This window comes from Pleurodeles waltl, chromosome 4_1, assembly GCF_031143425.1.
Source record: "Pleurodeles waltl isolate 20211129_DDA chromosome 4_1, aPleWal1.hap1.20221129, whole genome shotgun sequence".
Classification (NCBI taxonomy): Eukaryota; Metazoa; Chordata; class Amphibia; order Caudata; family Salamandridae; genus Pleurodeles; species Pleurodeles waltl.
In genome coordinates this window covers 602935993-602958390 of record NC_090442.1, presented here as the reverse complement: position 1 = coordinate 602958390, position 22398 = coordinate 602935993, and the positions used below count along the sequence as shown (strand labels likewise).

General features: G+C 41.5%; 1 protein-coding gene across 2 annotated transcripts in view; it reads right to left on the bottom strand.

The window, feature by feature from the left end:
• GNPTAB (N-acetylglucosamine-1-phosphate transferase subunits alpha and beta) overlaps positions 1–22398 on the bottom strand; it is a 417324-nt gene that overhangs the window by 341359 nt on the left and 53567 nt on the right. For both annotated transcript variants that reach the window (XM_069229013.1, XM_069229014.1), the window contains exon 2: positions 14477–14562. In XM_069229013.1, coding sequence (XP_069085114.1) covers positions 14477–14562 — 86 coding nt within the window. The remainder of the gene's footprint in view (positions 1–14476; positions 14563–22398) is intronic.

Here is a 22398-nt window from a genome sequence, read left to right as displayed (position 1 = left end):
TGCAGTCTTGAACAGAACCTCACCAGTCTGAAGAGTGAGCTTGAAGAGTGATAGCGTTTAGTCGGACTCTTACCTGGGATGGTTTGCAACAAACTGCTGAACAAAGCCCTGAAAAACTAGAACTTGAGCCAAGCACCAGCAGGCAAACCATGTCCCTAGTGCTCATCACAGCAGTGACTCTAGTGCCATTACTCGGACCCAACTAGATGCCTTCCAACACTTTATACAGTATCCTGGACTCAGCCATACACATTCCCTGGTCTCCATCTAGTCTTCTGTATATTAATGGACAGTTCAGTCAATATTCAGGAACCCTCCTCCCGTCCAAGACACCTAGTGAAGAATTGCAAACAGTTTTGAATGCAACAACCCTAAAGGAGCCGATATGAATCAACTATTATGCCAACAGAAATCTGAGACTGGTTAGTCACTAAAGCAAACTGGCCACAACAAACCCCTAAGGACAATAGTGCATTAGCCACCAATAGAGATGCCTAATTTAATGAAATAATGTAAGTGTGCCCTACCAAAGCTGTCTGGATGACAGTTAACAATTGTAAACCAAATAAAGGTGAATTTCTGCTAATTTCTTGAACTTGCACACTGACATATGTGTCCACCATTCAAGTATTGTAAATGCTATAGAAGGGCTGAGGGGGAAGGTGGGAACAAGGATAGGAGAGAATTGAGAGGGCCAAGAGTGGGGATGAAGGGATTCCACGTTCTTTTTAATACATATAAGTCACCCCTGAGGTAGGGCAAGGTGCATTGTACTTAAAACATGGGACATATGGGTTGAAGTTTTACAGGTCCTGGTAGTGAAAAAATCCTGTATTTGTTTTCCACTACTGTAAGGCCTGCCCCTCCTGTAGACTTACATTGATATGAATTATTACACTTAATAAATGCTAACTTTTGATTGGCTGCATGTAGAAATATAATTCTTAGACTCAATGTATTTGTAATTTAAAATTCTCTTCAATGACAAAGTTGAAGTTTAGATTACAATTTTAAATATACCACTTTTAGACAGTTGGCATTTTCCTGCCCACGAGCCTCTGAGGCCTTCTACAAGTTTCCATCTGCCTTGGCATGCTAATGGCTTCCCCAATAAGAATGTGTACTGGGCCCAGACAGTAAACAGCGGGTCCTGGGAATACCTGCGAGAGGGTCATCCTGACGGAATGGTTGAGGAACCTGACACTAATCTTTTGTCACCCCAGACATCTTGGAGCCTTGACTGGAGATGGGAAGAACTTTCCAGAACCAAATGTGGAGAGAGTATAGGGAACCCCCTACTTAAAAGTCTGGCACCATGTATAAATATAAGACCTCCAGGGCTACTCTTCAGTATTCTCCTGGACTTTTGGACACTATGGAAGTAGGATTGCCTTGTTCCCCAGCAGACTGCCCTGCTGGTTGAGGCCTGTCTTGTTCTTCAGAGGACTGCCCTGTTGTGCTCTCTGAGAAGGAAGACTGGACCTGCTCCCGTCAGCCCAGGCTAACCTGAGTGACTGCAAGGTTCCGGTGGCTGACTTCCTGTTCTGAGCTACAGGGACACAGCAAGCTCCAGAGGCCTCTATGCAATTGCCCAGCTTACTGTCTGCAACTAGACCTGCTTTAAGGTGGCTGCTGGCATCGGCTGGAGTGAATTCTGATCCTAAAGAACTGGCCTCCAGGACCTGGACCCTTAGCTGACATCAATGAGAGCACCTCCACAAGAAAAAATAAAAAGATAAAATCCTAAAGTTTGGGTTCTCTGTAGCGCCGGACTTGCTCTTTGTGCCAGACTTCGACAAGGTAACTTTTTCAGTGGGGTCTAACCTGGTCCCTCTTTCCATCCCGTGCTCGGCCTGAAGTTGTAACCTTCCTCCGGTCTAGGATGACCAGATCACCGCAATTAGCGTTTTGTGCTTTTAGGAGCTATATCTACCTAAAACTTTAAAATTGCATTTCTCCAGTTCCACTGATAGGAATTTTGTTTTCCTGGTATTTTATTTATGCAAATGTGTTCTATTTTCTTTTAATTGGCTAGGGATTTTTATTGTATTATGTTTTCACTTTATTACAGTTTGAGTGCTGCATTAATACTTAACACATTACCTCTACGTTAAGCCTGACGTCTTTCATGTCAAGCTACCAGACGGTTAAGTACAGGTGAATTTAGAGAGTTTTGTGGTGCACCCCCACAAAGACTGTGGTTGTTAGTTTTCATCCTCTCAACCAAAAACCTGATTTCTTACAGCAACCCATTAATGCAGTTGTTTTTTTCCCCAGTTTCTTTGTTGCACCACACCTTGCTATTACCCGCTCGTGTGTTACACGCACAGACACATTTTACTATTTTTCTGTCCCCTAACCCTGAGAGTCCACTTATTTTTGTGTTATCATCGAGCAGCTCTCAAATGATAAGGACTAAGCTTCCAGAAGGGTATACAGAGTCAGCCTCAATATTTTCACTAGCATTTAGGAAAGATTTAGACACTTGGGTCTTCTCATATGGTTCTACCTTGATTCATTATGTTGATTTGTTAGTGGAGCCGATTCCATAGACCAGTGCAAACGTGATTCTCTCCATCTCTACCCTCAACTAGCTAAGTGAGTGCTTAAAGTCTCTAGGGAAATGCTGCAATTGTTTTGTGTTCGATGCCTAAGTCACAACATCTCTGCAGGAGAAAGACTCCTATCTGCTGATTGTATACAAGCTATCTGTAAATTACCCCTTCCAGTAATTACCTTCAAAGACCAACCACTCTTCTAGGAACAGCAAATTACCACCATATATGGACTTTAGGTTATGCTAAAATACCGAAACACTTACAGGACTTAATAAAAAATAGATACCCCTAAACATTTGTCCTGATCAGTGGAAACCAAACAAGCCTTTGTGTCTCTGAAAAATGCATTGTCTGCGGACCCTATTTTAGGTTTGCTTGACTATAAGAAGCCTTTCATTCTGTATTGTTTCTTGGAGTGTTGCCTCTGGACCATTGTGACAAGTGGAAATTAATTGCTTATTATTCTACTGCTCTCAATGATGTAGCAGCAGGCCTGCTTTCATGTCTGAGCACTGTTCCGGATGTTGGCCTCCTTGTTTTTTAGTATCACCTCTCAATGTTGCTTTGCCTTATAAGTTGGTGGCATTAATACAGACTACTAAAACAGAACACTTATTGCTGTCAACATAAGCATTGTTGTGTCCTGCTTCTTATATTAACTTTGTAAAACATCCTGTGCTAAACCCAGCCTCAATGTGTTCCACTGTCTTTGATGGGGAACCTCTAGGATGTACTCTAACCACTGCCCACCTCACAAAGCCCTGCAATGATCTCACTGAGGCACCTCTGCCAAACTGATAAATTGTGTATTGTGTTGAAGATTCTTGCCTTAAAAATGATGAAGGTAAGCTTGGTGCTGGATACACTGTCTGCACACAACAATGCTAGCAGCCAAGGTTTACTACAAGTGCATTTTGCACAAGTTGCAGAACTAATTGTTCTTACACATGCATGCATTCTAACTACTCAGAAAAATGTTACTATTATACCTGATTCAAAATATGCCTTCAGGAGTCGCTCATACTTTGGTGTCTTATGGTTTTAAGAATGTTTCTTTACCTCTCTGTAGGTACTCCGATTACGAATGTGTTGTTGTTCTATCTGTAATGTGCACTCCTTTAAGTGAATGATGTCATCTAGTGGAATCTCAGGGGCATGAGATTCTATGTGGGACAGTCGATGGGTGACTGAAGAGGAAGGAGCCGCACTGTGGAAGCAAATAAACGACCTACAAAAATAAGAAAGGGCTCCGTGTCAAGTGGCGACGAGCTGAAGCATCCACCTATTTTTATATGAATCCTGCGTAAAGTTTTCAACGAGTGCAAGTTGATTTTGAAATTCCATATGGAAGTGGCATTGTGACTTTTGGATATTTATAATGTTTTAGTCTAGACTTTATTCACCGCACTGTTGTGCATAATCCATGAGTTAGCTTTGCCTAGACTTTCCTTTTCCTTATTCTACAGCACTGTGGCGATTATGCAGAGTCAATTACAGTAGTGCATCTGCAGCTCACGGATCGCGTCGCAAGCACACATTTTACAGTATTTTAAACAACGAGCGTGATACTTAGCACAAGCTCTTACATTATTTAAAAGACATAGATACGTACAATAGGAACCGATTTCTTGTTGAATTCAGCCGCGTTTCGTGATATATATGAAGAAATATTCTGGACACTTCCGTCCTCTGTAGCTGTTGCTACGTTGAATTTGGAAACTAGAACTTTGCTGCCACTTCCTGTTTTTAATCCGAGGCATTCAGGAAGTGAAGATGAATTACTTCACTGGCTGGTACTACGTTGCATTTAGAAACTAGAACACTGCTGACACTTCCTGTTTTTTTAATCTGGGGAATTCAGGAAGTAATGATGAATTATCAAGTGTGACAAGGAAAAGGAAACTGTTCAACATTTTCTTATACTGCACTTAATGAACTGCATTTCGGGTTCTAATAGCTGAAGGTATCTTGGATAAAAAAATGTTTTATTTTAGCCAGTTTTATTGATTTATGCTAGCTTGTTATGATATTTTATTATTTGTATTATTATTTTAGTCTATTAAATTGATTGCTATTGTAACATGTCACACCACTCTCTTCTCAGTATGTCTCAACCACCACAATTTTTATCTGAACGGGTTGACCCATATTACCTTGGAAAAAATTGATATATTTGTTTGATTCTTATTTAATTGGTATTGGTGGTGAAAAATGTTCCCCTGCAAGGAAACAAGGCATTCCTTTGCACAATTTAGGTATTGAAGGAAGAAATATTTATGATAGTCTTGACTTAATAAGTATTGGTACTGCTGATGGGAAACCCAGGGATGTATTTGAAATGTCAGTTATGATGCTTGAAAAACATTGTGGAACCCGAATAAATATTGTCATGGAGGGACACAAATATTTATGAGAATGCAAGCTGGAGATGAGAGAGTATGAAATTATACTGCATCCCTCAAGACACTAGCACAAACATGTGAATTCGCTGACCTGACTGAGTCTCTTATAAAGAGATCAACTTGTACAATGTACTAACAACCCAAGGATACAGGAGAAATTATTAGCAAAGAACCCATCCTTGCAAGAAGCGATAACCATTGTTGAGAGCATGGAACATGCTACATTTTGGGTCAAAGAAATAAAAGATGCTAGATCCAATTTTTATACTTCAACAGAGTCCTCTTCGACATTGGCTAAAGTGGAGGTGGAACTAGATTAAGTTAGAGTTTCAATCCTTGATAATGTTCAAGAAGGGAATATTGTACAGAAAGTAACTGGACGAATGAGGGTCAGTAGTGACATGCAAACAGATTCCAAAATCAGATGCTATAAAAGCGTCAATCCAGGGCATTTAGCAAATAACCCCAAATGTTTTGCTAGAAATATCAATTGCAGAAATTGTGGAAAGAAGGGACATTTAGCGAAAGTTTGCAGAAACTCTAAAGTAAACTCTGTGGATGAAACAATAACAAATCAACAAATTATATTACATGTTATCTCCTCAAGTAGTGAAAACCAGCAAGCTGAAGGAGGAAAATAAACTAAGTTGGTCATGCGGAGGTGTGACATTCAAATTGATGGAAAGACTGTCCCAGTCTTTGCAAATTCTGGATCTCCTTTCATGTTAATTGGTGACAAGAACTGGGAGACAATTTTTGGGGATGACAAAATTGAACTACCTCCACCAGACATCGAACCTATGGGCTATGGCGGACAGAAGATTGATTTATTTGGCTACTCTGTCATGACAATAAAATGTAAAGGGCGTGAAACGGTAGAAACAGTTTACGTAGCAAAGCGTGGTGATATCTCTTAGGCTGGAGGCACCAGAGAGATTTGGGTATTATTTTAAATCCAAATTCACCTGGCCAGGTTTTATCTATATCACATGTAAGCGCGGATACCAATATTGTGAATGAGTTTGCAGAAGTTTTTAATGACAAACTTGGGTTACTGGCAAATTTCAAATAAAATCATTTTGAAGTCTAATGCTAAACCGACTGTATACAAAGTAAGGAAATTACCACATTTAATGCTGAATCGTCTGCAAGAAGAACTTGACAGACTGCTGGGTTTAGGAGTCATTGAAAAAATTGAGGCCTCGGAATGGTTAGCTCTTATAGTACTAGCTCCAAAAGATAATGGGTTAAAAATAAGAATGTGTGTTTATCTAAAAGGTCTCAACCAGTGCATATGGGTAGATCGCCAACCTCTACCAAACATCAATGAAACTTTGGCCATGCTAACTGAAGCCAAAATATTCATTGTGATGGATTTATCGGCAGCATATCATCAGATTTTACTTCATGAAGATTCAAGACACCTTACCTCTTTCGTCACTCCTTTGGGAGCATTCATATTTATCAGGATGCCGTTTGGGTTAGCTTCTGCTGCTGCATGTTTCCAAAGAGTGAAGAAAGAGGTACTCAAGGGTCTTGACTTTATATTATTCTTTCAAGGTGATATGCTTATCTATGGTGAGGATGTGAACAAGCATGATGTGGCTTTGAGAGCAGTGCTTAAGAGACTAAAGGACAATGGTTTGACTTTAAGAAGGGAAAAATGCAAATTTAGAGTGGGCACCATTTCATATCTGGGTCACACCATCTCTGAAGATGGTATTAAGCCCAAATTAGAATTAGCTAAGTCAAAACGCCTACTCTAGGTCATTTTGATGTAAAACTAAAAACATTATTGTCCACTGATGCCAGTTTCAAGGGTCTTGGTGTGGTTCTTTCACAAGTAGTAGAAGGAGAGGAAAAAGTAGTAGCTTTTGCATCACGTTCTCTTAAAGGATCAGAAGAACAGTATTCTGTGGTAGAGCGGGAGGCACTAGCTTGCACTAAGTCATTTTAGATATTACCTCTGGGGTCTACCATTTGTGCTCAGGAGTGATCATAGACCTCTTGTACAGATGTTTGCCTGCCGAAGTATTGAAAACACAACTCCACACATCAAACGTTGGGTAGAAAGTCTAATGGAATTTAAATTCCGAATTGAGTATTTGTCAGGTAAAAAATATTCCTGCTGATTTACTCTTCAGATTACCTTTTAGAGATTATGTTCCAGATGATCAACTTCCAATACTGTGGGTTAAGGAATCAGCTACTGACAAAGACGAATGGTGTTTGGACTGTGAAAAAGACACGGTTCACAAGTTAGTCTCTTAATATGTAGTGGAGGGATGGCCAGTTTAAACAGTGGAGCTAAGACATTTTGGAGTGTCAAAGGTGAACTGAGTATCACAGAGGGTAATTTATACAGGAGTGACAGATTGGTTTCACCTGGGAGTTATATGAGAAACTAATTAAACTAATTAACGAGGAGCATCTAGGTAGGAATCTTACTAAAGCTAGCATCAGAGAAGGTTACTGGTGGTCAGGCTTAGATAGGCAAGTGGAAGTGCTTAATAGGGATTGCATACAATGTGCAGGTAATGTTACGTCTAGAATTGTGAGAACTGTCCCTTTGTTCCTTTTTTCTGTTCCAGATGAACCGTGGTTCAAATTAGGATTTGATTTGATTTGACTGGACCGTTTGAAGTATTACCACCAAGTGAGAGATTTGTCCTAGTCAATTGCACCTCTAAGTGGGTCACTGTTAATTGTGTGCATTCAATCACCAATAAGATTGTTATAGAATTTTTGACTGATGTTTTCACTTGTGAAGGAATTCTCAAAGTAATAATTGCAGACAATGGTGTTCAGTTCACCTCACAAGAGATGGAAAACCTTCTTAAAAGTTTAGCGATTTCTCATTTCCGTACTGCGCTCTATGCTCAAGCGAATGGTTTGGTTGAAAAAATTAACCTGTTAGTAAGAGCAAGTGTACAAATTGCTCTTGAAAATAAGCTACCTTTAACAGTTGTCCTTAGAGAGAAATTGTGGGCTCACAGAAACGCACCCAATGCTGTTACTGGAATGTCCCCTCTCCGAGTGTTGAGAGGCAGGTTAGCTGGTTCTAAATTAAACCTGTTGTGGTTGTGTTCAAGAGGGAGAAGTAATGTAATGTTACCAGATGGAGAAAAACCCATTCGTGAAAAAGTGATTGCCAATCAAGCTAAGTACAAGAAGAGGTTTGATGAGAGGCATTGTGTGCGTCAAAGAGTTTGGCATGAAGGTGATATGGTCTATATCAAAAGACCCATGTGGGGTCCTAAAGGAGGAATCCATATTTATGGGACCAAAAGCAATTAAAGGTAAAAAAAAGAATGCAGTAGTTTTGGAGGGAGGTGAGGTTTGGAGTAAGTCATGGTTAGCCAAATGTGTGAATAGAGAGACTACTCTGAAGGATATATATGAAGAGAAGTTTGGGGGAGATTCTGATTGAAGTGAAGAGGTTAGGAGGAGCCTGAGAAAGAGGGAGTGCCCTAAAAATTTTTAACATTTTGTGTATCAAGTAATGTGACACGTTAAATGAACAGTTTACTTCTATTCTTGTATAGGTTCCTTAGTGCTGTTCCTATATGTTATTTAGGTAAAATATTGTTATAATTTTTTCCCAAACTGTTTTCCTTTTTAATCATTTCTAAGTTTGGAATAATTCTGTGTTTGTTTTTCAATATGATAATTCATTTTCTCATTCACTACTGTTCCTTATTGCTGTATTAATTTAGTGAGAGCTATATGTAGATTTTACAATGTTGTCAATTTAAAGGAGGGAGATGCGGTGTGGTCCTATCTGTAATGTGTACTCCTTTAAGTGAATGATGTCATCTAGGGGAATCTCAGGGGCATGAGATTCTATGTGGGACAGTTGATGGGTGACTGAAGAGGAAGGAGTCGTACTGTATTGCCTCATGGTGGAAGACAATAAACTATCTACAAAAATAAGAAAGGACTCCATGTCAGAATCGGTCTTGCAAAATATGTCTGTTGCCCACCAATCTATCCGAGATGAAGTATCCGGGGAAACACTTGCTAATAAAGCTGTTAAAACTTCTGCTTTATCTTCCAATTCCGATGTACCCAGTATGTTCCCCAGGCTACCTCTTATGCTTACTATGCAGAATCTCACAGCCCTACAGCAGCAAGACTAGAAAGTGAAAAGATGATTTGGACAAGGTGTCTCAAGATTTCGGATGGGTTGTGGTATGACAAGAATATAAAAGTGGTTGCTCCTAGAATACTGAATACTGTTACTGAATCAGGCCTGTTTATATCATTGGGTTGCACCTTTCATTAAAGATGGTATGATCTGTGTTGCAAGCACCCACTGCTTTGCACCTTACGTAACCTCCATTGTTCAAGTGCACTGTCACTTATGTGCTGTCCGTTAAGCTTACTATGTAGGAGGGAGCACCAAAACAACACAGGCTGCCCATCCTGCCCCAGGGAGGCCTTTTGTACATGTTCACATAGATTCCATTCAAATTCCTTGGTGCTGCTCTAATTTCTGTGTGTTAGTTTGGGATTATTTGTTATATCGATGGGTGAAACTAGCTGATGCTACCACTGTGACCAAAACAATGATCCTAGACTTTCCCCCTAGGTTTGTACTCCTGCTCAAGATTGGAAGTCACAATTAATTCATTTTGTGTGATCAGTAGTTCAGGAAATATACCAAGCTTTAGGGATCCAAAAACATTTCCACTGCACTTATCACAGGGTCCTCAGGGAAAGGTAGAATGATATACAATATAATACATAGAACAATGTATATTATATAGAATATTTAAAAACAAAATGTGTAAAATATCTAACAAATCTTGATATAAATGGCCTAATGCCGCACCTTAAGTCCTAATGTCAATGAGAATCATATAACAAAAAGATTACGTTGAGCTTATATGAAATTGTCATGCTTCTCTCATTCCCTTCCTCCAGTTTTACTTGATTAACAAGTGTCTGATAATGTGAATATAGATTATTGCAAATAACTGATCTGCTGTTTTAACAGTATACACTCTGAGGTCATGGCTGCACTACACACCAGCCCCTACAAAGACTGTCACAACCTGTAACCTGGTTACTGGATTCAGATAAAAGTGCATCAGTGAAGGTCATCGTATCAACACAGGTGGCAAGGTCTATATCCTGCTCATCACCAGCACTGCTGTCAAGAGCCAAGGACTGCTCCTACATATGTAGGAGGCTGGCCTGGTGTGTGGTGGGTGCCTATGATATTATACCAGGTCCAGGTATCCCTTATTACTGTTGCGTAGTCAATGTCTAGAAGCCAGGCTCTCTAGAGGTAGCTGTGGATGAGCAGCCAAGGCTTATCTAGGAGACATGCAAAGCTCATGCAATACCACTATAGTCACACAGTACTTACACACATGATAGAAAACACTCAGTGTTACAAAAATAAATATTTTGGTGACACAAATACTAAAAATACCATAGAGGCTATACTCCCTTAGGAGGTAAGTAATACACAAATTATATACAGTAGTATGAAGAAATAGGCATAAAAACAGTTAGAAAATAGTGCAACTGGTGAAAATCACAATAGAGAGAAATCGCACTGGGGGAGCACAAACCGTATACTAAAAAAGTGGAATGCGAGAGTCGGTCCCCCACCTTGGTAAGTGGAGTGTGTGGAGGGGAGCTGGGAGTACTGGGAAAGCCCAAAGGTAAGTACTGCAACACCACCCAGTGACCAGGAAACCAGGAGTAAATCACTGTAAATTCTCCAGGACACCAACTTGGAAGAATAGAAGAATAATGCAAAGCCCAGAAGAGACTGCAACAGTGGATTCCTGGACAAGAGGACCTGTGGAAGAAGGGACCAAGTCCAACAAGCACAGCAGAGTCCAGGAAGGTTAGTAGCCCCTACCCACCAGACTGAAGGTGCAAGAGATGAGTCGACGGTGATGAAGGAGAGTCAGTACTGCACCCAAGAAGACGAAGTCTAGTTCCTGGAGGATGCAGGTGATGTCCCTAGTCAGAAGGAGAATTGCAGTCAGGTTTGCGTCTTCGGATTCCACCAACAAGCCTTGGCACACAAAACACGCGGTTGGCAGAAAGTGGAGCTGCTGGGGACCACGAAGGACCAGGTGGACTCGAAGCAGAAGGAGGAGTCAGAGGGGGGCCGTTAGCAACACAGAAAACCCACAAAAGCACAGGCAGCACCCACAGGAGTCCCACAGGACGGGGACACGAAAGTCGAAGAAGGAGCCCACGCAGCATTACGAAAAGGGGTCCCACGCCAGTTGGTGCCTGCAGATGCAGGGGAGTGAGTCCTTCAGCCCAAGGGAGATTCCTTCTTCTTTCTGGTGCAGACTGAAGATGGGCTGCCCTCAGAGGATGCACGACCGGGGAAATGTTGCATTTGTTGGAAGGAGCCGTGGATACAATGTTGCAGGAGGAGTCTTGCTTCTTTGTTGCAGCTTGTCGGGGCCTGGGGCGTCCAGATGGAGTTTCTTTGGTCAGAAGTAGAGGCTGCAGAGGAATCCTGCTGGAGTTTTGCAAACCGAATCTGAGGAATAACCAAGAGAGGGACCCTAAATGGCCCTGAAAGGGGGACTGATCACCTAGCTGGGTGACCACCTATCAGGAGGGGGCTCTGACGTCACCTGTCTGCACTGGCCCCTCAGATGCCCACAGAGTTCCCTGCCAACCATGAATCCAAGATGGCAAAACCCAGGGATCCTCTGGAGGAGTTCTGAGCACCACCACTGGGGTGGTGATGGACAAGGGAATGGTCACTCCCCTTTCCTTTGTCCAGTTTGGTGCCAGAGCAGGGACTGGGTGGTCCCTGAACCGGAGTAGACTGGTTTATGCAAGGAGGGCACCAAATATGTCCTTCAAAGCATTACCAGTGGCTTGGGAAGGCTACCCCTCCCAAGCCTGTAATGCCTATTTCTAAAGGGAGAGGGTGTAACACCCATATCCCAAAGGAAATCCTTTGTTCTACCTTCCTGGGCCTGAGATGCTCAAGCAACAGGAGGGCAGCAACCTGTCGGTGAGGTGGCAGCAGCTTGGGCTGCCTGGAAAACCTCAGAAGGCTGTAACGGCAATACTGGGGGTCCTCTAAGGAGCCCCCAATGTGCATGAAATCATACAACCAATGCTTGATACCAAACATGCCTATGTTCGGAGTCACCATTATGTAGCTGGACATAGGTGTTGACCTATGTCCAGTACATGCGAAAAAATGGCATCCCTCCTCTCACAAAGGGAATACGGGCCTGGAGTTTGTGGGGGCAACTCTGCTAGTGCAGGGGTGTCCTCACAAACAGGTACTTTGCACCCTGCCCTCTGGGCTAGAAGGCCTGCCATATGGGTGACTTATAAGTGACATGGTGCAGTGAAAAGTGGCAGTGAAAGGGTGCTTGCACCTTTACACACGGGGTGGAACGGCAGTCCTGCAGAACCCTTTGTTTCAGCTCCCTATGGGTGGCAAAATATATGCTGCAGCCCATAGGGATCCCTGGAACCCCATTGCCCTGGGTACCTAGGTACCACATACTAGGGACTTACAGTGGGGCACCAGTGTGCTAATTGTGGGATGAAATACAGAGTTATGGGAGAGAGCATAATCACTGGGGTCCTGGTTAGCAAGATCCCAGTGAACAGTCAAACACACTGACATCAGACAGAAAAAGGGGATAACCATACCAAGAAAGAAGGTACTTTCCTACAACGTATCACACTGCAAGTGGACTACACTGCAAAAAGATGTTGGACCTGCCGACACAGGGCTTCTTCTTCTGCAGGTGATCACAAAGACACATGTATGCAGCGTTTCATGCCCACGGTATGAGATCCCAGCAATAGGAACCCTTCAACCTACCTAATCTCTCATTAATTCTGGCAAGCGCTATTTGCTGCAAGGTTACTTGATTGGTACACTATGTGGCTGTGTCAGGAGGGAGTGGGTTGTAGGCTTGTTAAAGAAGTCAGTTGCACAGAGCCTACCGACCACACCATAAACTAGCAATACGTCTATGAAATAAATATTTTTCAGCAGGTTCTAGGTCAATACAAGCAGGTTGTAACCTTTCTTCATATGAGCTGTGCTCCTACGTGCCCAAAAACTCCAATTTATGTACAAGTCACAAGGACAACCCTATATGCTCAAGGACACTAAGGCAACAATGTATAATTAAACAATCATCCTGTGGGACTCATTTGTGAGATTACCTATTTTGTTGCTCTAAGGTAATCAGAAAAACATCATACATGTATGTTAGACATGCCTGTTCCATCACATACAGTGCATGACAGGAAAAATGAAACAACCACACCCTCTTTTCTCTTTATCACAGATGTATTATTCAATTGATGATATTAACAATCGGGTGCAATATATATATACAGTGAATCATAGTGCAGATGATGCAGTGCTAGTGAGGAGTGAACATATATATTTATATACAAGAATGTACACAGATACTGAGTAGTCCAAGATTGATGATATCTTTAAATTTCGGTTCAGAGAAGACTATCTACAAATTTTTTGCTTATGCTTCACATTCAGTGAACCCTAGAAATACCCAGGGATGGGCGGGGTCGATGTTTCGACCCAGTATTACCAGACAGGTCTCAGGGCGATCGAAAATTGCGACCGGCCAAATTAATATGCATTAGATTGGTTATTAGCACATAGTTCGCACTGACAAATGATAGGTAGATCAGAGAACATGTGTGTCAATTTATGCCTGCTATGTGTGACCTTCCTGTACATACAGCAGGCTCTTTATAATTTGAATTGATATATTTAACTTATGCAATTTAAAGGATAATGCACGTATTTTTCTAATAATTAAAAATAAATTAAATTACAAAGCTATATGCACGTTGATGAAGAGCTGCTCCAAACCTTATGCTAAATAATGGAAAGCTCAGGGGTGACAGATACACACAAAAGGTGACAAATTCAGGGGGGAAAGCGAATTACAATTATTTACCAAGGCATTGGAAAAATAGACAAAGTTTACTAATCATAATAATTTAGCAAAGACGGTGATGACACTAAGGCACTCATTGGGAGTGTCTCGGAATTTGGTGTGGTGATGCCATGGGAACAGAATGTCCAATTTTGTTTGACATCCTCAAGGAAAATTCCAATTATTATAACTTTTCGCCCTGGAACAAGGGCTAAATGCATCGACCTAGTAACATCATGCATTTCTTCCCAATTCTGGGGACAAAACCTCTGACGTTTTCTGCCTTCAGAGATGGAATAACAATATGTCAGCAGGAAGGCAGGTGGGTCATGCAAGGGTGAGGTTGGGAGAGATGGTAAGGAATCTGAGCAGGATGCCGCTCCATCTGCTCCCCCTATGCTGCGGGAGGGGTCAGACAAGGGCCTATTGGTGCTGTGAACGGGTTTAGAAGCAGCAAAGCTGGCATTATCCAGTCTGGAGTTTGAAGACCCACAATTGTAGTCCAAAAAAACTCAGAACTCGAAGTGGCAGAAGTTAATAGTAGAAGCCAAGAAGGTGCAACTGACAAAAAAAGCAATCTTACCGAGTTTGAAATGACTTGCCCGCAACATTGTCTCTGTAGGAATCAAACAGAACATGGTATTGGTCCCGGCTCCATTCTAGAACAACCTGGCAGATAAAATGCAAGAATATTTCAATTTGTTCAAAGAGGCTTTAATTACTATAGATCAGTGCTTTCCAAACATTTTAGAACCAGAACCCACTTTTTAGTATTAAAACTTTCATGAACCACCTAGCTTTAATGAGCCAGGTGATTTTTTAATATAAAGAAAGCATCCCGTGGTAGCGAATAGTCATTTACAGAGAGCAAATTTTCCACTGAAAGAGTCACTACTAAAGTGTCTTGATTTGTTCTGATGCTTTTAAAATCTTTCTTTCAATCACACTTCAGAATTACAAAAAATTTGCTTCATTTTTGCTTTCCTAACTGCTGAATATTTACAGTTAATTTCTAGGTATTGACATTTATTCTGTTACCAAAGAAATTACTCCTATAGCTTTTTCTTTCACACTTCATGCACTCCAGCAAAATTGGCACATAATTCACTTTTCTTTCGCTGGCTGCAAAGTGAGAGGAGTTTGTAAACACCGATTCCATGTTAAAAAACATAAGCAGCAGAAGACACAGCTTGACATTTGACCTCTGTGTTTGAAGCGCAGCAAATGTGACAAGATAAAAACAGACTTTAAAGGCATTTTTATTTATTGATTGGACTTTCGCAACCCACTATAAAAAATGTTTTTAAAAAGGCTTGCGTCCCACCAGTGGGTCACGACTACAGTCTGTTAAAAACCGCGTTGTTAAATGCAGACCTCAAAGGAAAGATATTTGGCAAAATGGTCAGTGCAGTGTTAGTTATGCTGCTCTTTATATAATTCAACTGCGCTATTAAACCATGATGTAGAAATAATGAGGACTGTCTTCTCTATGCATTGACCAAGGACCTGCTCTAGGTACGTGTAATTATACTCTGGGTTACACTTGTTGAAGATGGAACTTGTAGAAAAATATTGATTAAGTGTATCTCGATGTAAAACAAACCATGACCATCAATGATCATGTTCATAGCAACAGAGAAAATCCTACAAGTGTAAATAGATTTGCACAGAAATAGCCAAGAGATGTAGGAAACATTGGGCGTGGCCAAGTGTCAATGGAATAAGATGCACACTATTGGAAGCTCCTGCCAGAGAACCCCCATCCAACCACATACTGATAACACTGAGGGATCTCGGGGCAGCTACTGGCAGAAATGTGACCCCCCCCCTCCTCCCTGCGTTGTACACTGAGTTGGGGTCGACCACTGGATCTCCGTTGGAGACCCTGGAAACTAACTGCCTTAGCCACGTGCTGGGCCAACAAAATGGCAGATGAGGGTTTTGTCTGACTGCTGTGAAGAACACGAAAGTGAGCCTCGCAAAGCCTGGTGTGGATGCAGAGCGGGGTGCCCAGAAGACATTGAACCCTAATCGTGACCCTAGCAGGGCGAGTGCTGAAAGCTGCAGAGCTGTGACCTTACTGTTGGAGCAACTCCGGCAGTGAACAGCAACAAGCTGCAGTGACTGTGACTGACTGACTGACCACCCATGCAAAAGCCCTGTGGGGGTCTAGTACTCAAGTCTGGGGCGATCAGTGGTTTTGAGTGGCGCTCACAGGTTGTCCCCAACCCGTCGGAGGGGTATACCAGAGTAGCCATGGGACATTATGACAGATGTCAGTGCGCTTGCTGGCAAGACCTGAGCCGTCCTTGACTCACTAGCAGGGCCTATCCCGGTGAATGCGATCTACCAGTGGTATGCCTCAACCAAAGCACTTGGAAGCAGCTCTTCATTGTACCGGGTTGCCCTCTCCCTCCTGCTTGGCACCTGTGTCTGCTTCTCCATGGGACTGCGCTACCGCGCGACCACAACGCTGTATCCTGCATCATGAAGCCCACATTGACACTGACGACCCCATAGGCAGAGGCCTACTCACTAACTCAGCCCTCCTTTGCTGCCAACATCTGGGCCTTCCAAGCGCTGAACAGCTGACCCTGGGTAGGGGCGTACACTCTTTGAACTCGGTGATACCTCCTTCCTCCCATGCCTGCCTATGGGGCATAAAGCTTCAGACTGGCTGATTCAGGATAGTGTATCCTGATATACGGACTCGTCGACCGGGTGTGGGGCCCGAGTGTACTACTAAGAGCCTTTGTTACTAGTCCCAAATTGAGAATTAATCATAAAGGGATAAGATATGATACTTTTATTGGTAAACAAGTAGAACTCTTAAAAGGAAGTGTTTACGGTCTCACCACACAGGGCAGGTCTGACAGACAATGAACATTCTAAATGAATTCCCAAGGAATCTTCCAACAATGAGGTAAGGGAAGGGGCAGCAGGAAGTGGAATGTTAAGGGGCAGATAGCAGAGGTAAGTACCACTGTTAAACAACAACATGTCTCCCTCCCTTAAGCAAAAATAAAATTGCTAATTATTCCATTACATATCTGCAAAAATAGATCAAAACGACTATTCATAACATCTGCAAAATTCATCAAAACAATTAATCATGACATGACTATCTTTCATAACCTGTTAGCCTATTGGGGGGGATGTGCAATCCTCTTGCTTTTTCTCTGTTTTTTTGTTTCTATGTTGCCTTGGAATTTGGTGTTTTGTAGGTTGATGTCATTTATGACATTTTCTGGACAACGCGCTATCCTGTCCAGACTCCACATTTTGCAGTCTTCCAACACTACTACATTTTTTTGCTTCAACTTACAGACCCTTGATGGTTGTGAAAATCTGTTAAATTTGTTCTTACTCAGAGAGATTGTTTACTGCTACCATTGTCCCACCTTCCACTTTTGGTCTTTTGTTCTACATTTTCTGCCATACCAAGACTTGTGTTTTTGTTGGTGATCGTTTATAGATTCCGTCATAGCTTTCCTGGCCACCCGTACAGGTTGACCTCCATTAAGCCAGCTAGGGCTAAATTTGGAACTAGGTTTCATCCCTTTGAAGCCCGAGAAGGGTAATATTCCTATAAGGGAAATAAAAGGTATGTGGTATGCCCACAATGTGTCTCTTAGTGCTTTTTGTATGGGTGTGTTTGTAGTGCAAAATTGTTGGATTGCTTCCTTGATGGTTGTATTAGTTCTTTCTACTAACCCATTGGCCTTGGGACAGTGTAAGAGTGTCCTTATGAGATTGATGGATAAATTCTTTAGAAAGGTTTTGATTTCTTCTGGCACAAATTGTACCCCATTTTCCGTTATTGTGCTGCGGATGCTTTCTTGTGAGACTGCGTCAGGCAGGACCTCTATTAATGGCTTAGTGCTTGCGTTGCTTATTAATTTTTGGTGATGAACCAATGTGAGTGATAATAAATACAAAGATGCTTTTTTTTTATTTAACCCTGGAATGTTAATAGGACATACTAGATTTAATTCCAATTTGTCTCATAGTTTGGACAGGACAGTCACAGAGAGAGTGGAGCCTTGTGTGTCACATTAGTTTTATTACTCTTCCCACAAGGATAACACCCTCATACTTTGTCTTCCACTATCCTATCGATGCTGGGAAACCAGTTCTAAGCCCTGATCATGCTTTTTGTAAAGTTCCTTCCCAGGTGTCCTTCAAGGGCAATACTTACAATACATTCTCAAACGTTTCCTGGACGTATGATTCTGTTAGCTTTTAGAATCTAAGTCCTTGGATTGATAAGTCATTTCAAATGTTCCAATATGTTTGAAATTGTTCTGACATGATTTTATTATTATCTTCCCATTCCTTTTCTAGTATAGCAGGGATAGTAAAAGAAGTGTTTCATCTGGTAGGGGATTTTCATTAATAGAATTAGTAAAGGATAACCTAGATAGGCAATCCACTGCCAGATTCCTTAAACCTGGTATGTATTCTGTCTGAAGTTATAGCCCTGTAATCCTAGTATCCGCTTGTCTATGAACGGGTGGTGTTTTCAATGCTTTTAGTTGCTAATACTAGTATTTAGTGTTTGTGATCCATCCTTAATGTGAACAGTAAACCCCATAAATAGAATTTGCAGTGATTAATTGATGCCCCAGAAGCAGGCTAACACTTCCTCCTCCACGGTGGAGTAATTCATTTCAGGGCCTTTGAGTGGTCTGGAAGCTAAAGCAATAATGGTCTCTAAATCATCTAACACTTGAGATACTGTAGCATCAAGTCCCCTATTACTAGAATCAGTGGTTAAAATGGTTTTATACTTCACATTAAACTTGCCTATGTTAGGAGCATTCGCATTTTATTTTATTTTTTACAAATGTAGACCTATACTCAGTAAGTCCTAAGAATTACTTTAGTTCTTCTTTGCTGGAAGGACTGGGGGTACAATTTGCTGAATCAACTAAGCTGATTTTGGGTTTAATGCCATCACTAGAGATTGTGTGACCTAGATAGTCAATAGCTGTAGCCCAAAGTTTGCGTGTTTTTCTTTTAATGGTCAAACCTGCAAATTTGAGTTCTTTTACAACCATTCTAAGATCATCATTGTGCTGTTTCTCTGAGGAACCCTAAATCAAAATGTCACCTTAGAAACATAGTGTGCCTTTGCAATCTTTTAATACATGTTGCATCAACCTATGGAACACTGCCACCATCGAAGCTAACCCAAAGGGCATTCTGCAGTAGTGGTATGCTCCAAAGGGTGTAATAAACAACGTAAGTAGTTTGGACTCTTTGTGAACTGCTACTTGATGGTAAGCTGCTGAAATAGCTAGCAAGCTAAAAAAACATTGCATTGTGTATTAGACTTGACATTTCATTTATTCTGGGCAGAGGGTGTCTGTCTACCCAAACACTGGAGTTTAGGTCACAAAGGTCTACACATAATCTGATATTGTTGGAATTGTTTTTGTAAGCAATGACTTTGGGGGCACACCTTAGGTTTCCAATTCATCTAGTTCATTTTTTAGAGGTTCTTTCAGAAGCAGTGGAATGGGTCTAGCTTTGTGAGCTACCGGGACAGCATTATCTTAAAGTTTGATTTTGTGCACAAATCGTTATCACGGATCATTACGGAGTCCTACTCTTTCTGCAAAGATCTCCAGAAATTCTTCACATACCTCATTCCCATTCAGAGATCTATCAATCAAGAGTACTTGTTCTTCGTTATCAGGGTTGGGCTTTATGCCCAATTCTTTTGGATGTTTCCATCCTAATAAATTTTTAACCTTGTTCTGAAATGTGTATTTTTCCAACAGTGCTCCTGCCCTTGAATGATATTCTTATTTTAATCATTCATTCCAATGGAATGGGATTCTTATTGGAGCCCCTGGTTGAATGTCAGGTGGTTCTAACATGTAATTTCTGGCTACAAATTTGTCCTTGAAATTCTTGTTGTTAACAAGCATGTACAGAGAGCACAAGTCTGCATACACATTACATTCTACTTTATCCATTCAAATGTCACATGTTGGGTAAGAAACACCTTCATTCCTTTCAATAAGATTCACTTGAAAAACTATTCTGTTCTCAAATTCACATTATCGCCTATAAGCTTTTCCAAATCAACACCTTTACTCCAGAATCTTAGACACAGTGTCCCCTTTTGTTAAATTTTCTGCATAACACATATCTTGTAGGGTATTTGGGATTATTCACTAAGTGGTTAGTATTGCCAAATCTGTAACACTTGTATTACCTCTTTTGTTACACTTCTGTTCATGGATGTTCTTTACTTCATGAATCTCACCTGTTTCCACAACACTAATAACACTCCCTGATCCATTAGATACCTCTCCCTTTGTTTAAGCTTTCATTTCTTTTATACATTCTGTTGTATGGTCAATTCTCCTGGCAATACCTATAGCTTCTTGTAAGTTAAAATTTAGAGCAAGTAGTTTCTCTTGTACTTTATTAGGGTTGTTTGTACATTTCACTAGTGAATCACCTATGATGGAATCCGTACGTTGGCTAAATTCACATGTGGGTAACGCACCTCGGAGTACTGCAATGTAATATAAAATTTCTCCTTCTTGCCCTGGACTCTACAGAAAAATATATGCCTTTCCAAGACTGCATTTATCTTCTCTTTAAAATAGTTCTCTAAACTACTTAATGTGGATTGGTAAACATTTAGTCCTTCTCCCTCTCCTCCTTCTTCTGTTGTAGCATGCTCCTGGAGATCTTCATAAATTTTCCTAGCCTGTATACCTATGTTATGTAATAATACATACTGCTTTCTTGTTGGGCTGAATTTTTCCCCTCCTACTGCTATAAGATAGGGCTCAAAGATTCTTATCCATCTTTCCCATTGTATATCTGGTTCACCTACTTCATTAATGAAAGGAGGGGCTGAATTAATACTAGCGCAGCCTTGGAAAATATAATGCGAGCCTAAATCCAGTAGCTCTTATACACAAAGCAATACAGATTGCTATACATATAAAAAGATGTGAATATTGTGCCTAAATCCAGTAGCTCTTATGCACAAAGTAATATGGATGGCTAATACAAATAATAAAGATGTGATTATTCCACTAGCAGAGTAAAGACTATCTATATACATTATAAACATTCTTATATTATTGTCTTACGAGACAGAGCATGAAAGTCCTATATTTATGAGTGCCGTACTGTGCAGTGTATCCCTAAAAGTCCTCTTTTTATGGACAGTTGAAGGTCACATATGCAGTATGATCATAAATGAGGGCGGAGAAACAGGAAGTGCAGCAATGAAGGAAAATACATGCACAGTCCACTGGTCCAGGTCGAAGAAAGATTGTTTTATAACATTCGGTCCTCCTTCAAAGAACACAGCTGATTAAGTTTCCATTTCCTTTGCACTCCAAACACAGTGGGAGAGTAATTAGGAACTTCTCTAGTGCTCAATTCCCAAAGCAAAAGGCAGAAACGACTGCATCCTATCAGGCATTCAACACTGTGAGGGATAATAAAGGACTGCCTTGCCGCAGACACCACTACTCCTCTGAGCACACCAATGCGGGGAAATGCATGCCTGCCAACCCACTGTGGGGAAAGGTACATTTGGCAACTGGCGTGGCAATTACCCTTAAACATTCTGACAGGAGCGCAGCAGCTGCTGGGAAGCACACTGCGTGAATGGAGAATTCAAGCGGCCCCAAGCAGGAAGACAATGGAAGGCTCAGTCAAAAGTGCTGGCACTGCCGGGAAGCATTGCACTGCAATGAACATAAAACGGCATCAGGCTGGGAGAGGAACAGAGAAAAGCTTGCCCAACATCCAGCGCAGTCCTTAAAAGAAACGCTTATCAAGCCTACAAAGCTGTCTAAGATCAGACTGTATGATTACATTGCACTTGGAAATTAAGTTCCCAAGGCTTGCCCGACAACCAGCGCAGTCCGCAACAAAGCTCTCAGCAAATCCTGAAATGCCATCCAGTTAAGCGACACAACACACCTGTAAAATGAGTTCCTCACAGCCGAAAGGTGGCTAAAACAAAGGACCATCAGCAGCAACAGACCTTTCCAACCACAACGGTCCTCACTATGCTCCCACAGAGCACCAAAGCTCACCTGAAGGGATAAGCGTTCCTCAGGAAGCTTAATCCACGGGCACAGAACTCTTGACAGGATGGCCAGCTGACGACGAGGCAAGCAGCTGAAAGGACTGTCAGCTGAAGAGCAGGAACCACTGTACTAGGAACTGCAGGAGACGTTTCACCATAAATAACTATGTTTTGTGTGCCAGGAACTTTCAATATGAAGATGCAGAAGTCAGATGAGAACTTGGTGAACTCTGCCCAAAGACAGCATAGGTTTTAGCACTGCAGGACTGGAAAGATAAATTCACAGGGGTGAAGACACTTTGCTGTCCCCTGCACAGCATCCCAACCTCATCGCTAGTTATGTTGAGAATAAATCACGAAGGGATAAGGTAAGATTCTTTTCTTGATTAACAAGTAGAGCTCTTGAAATTAAGTGTCTCCAGTCACACCAC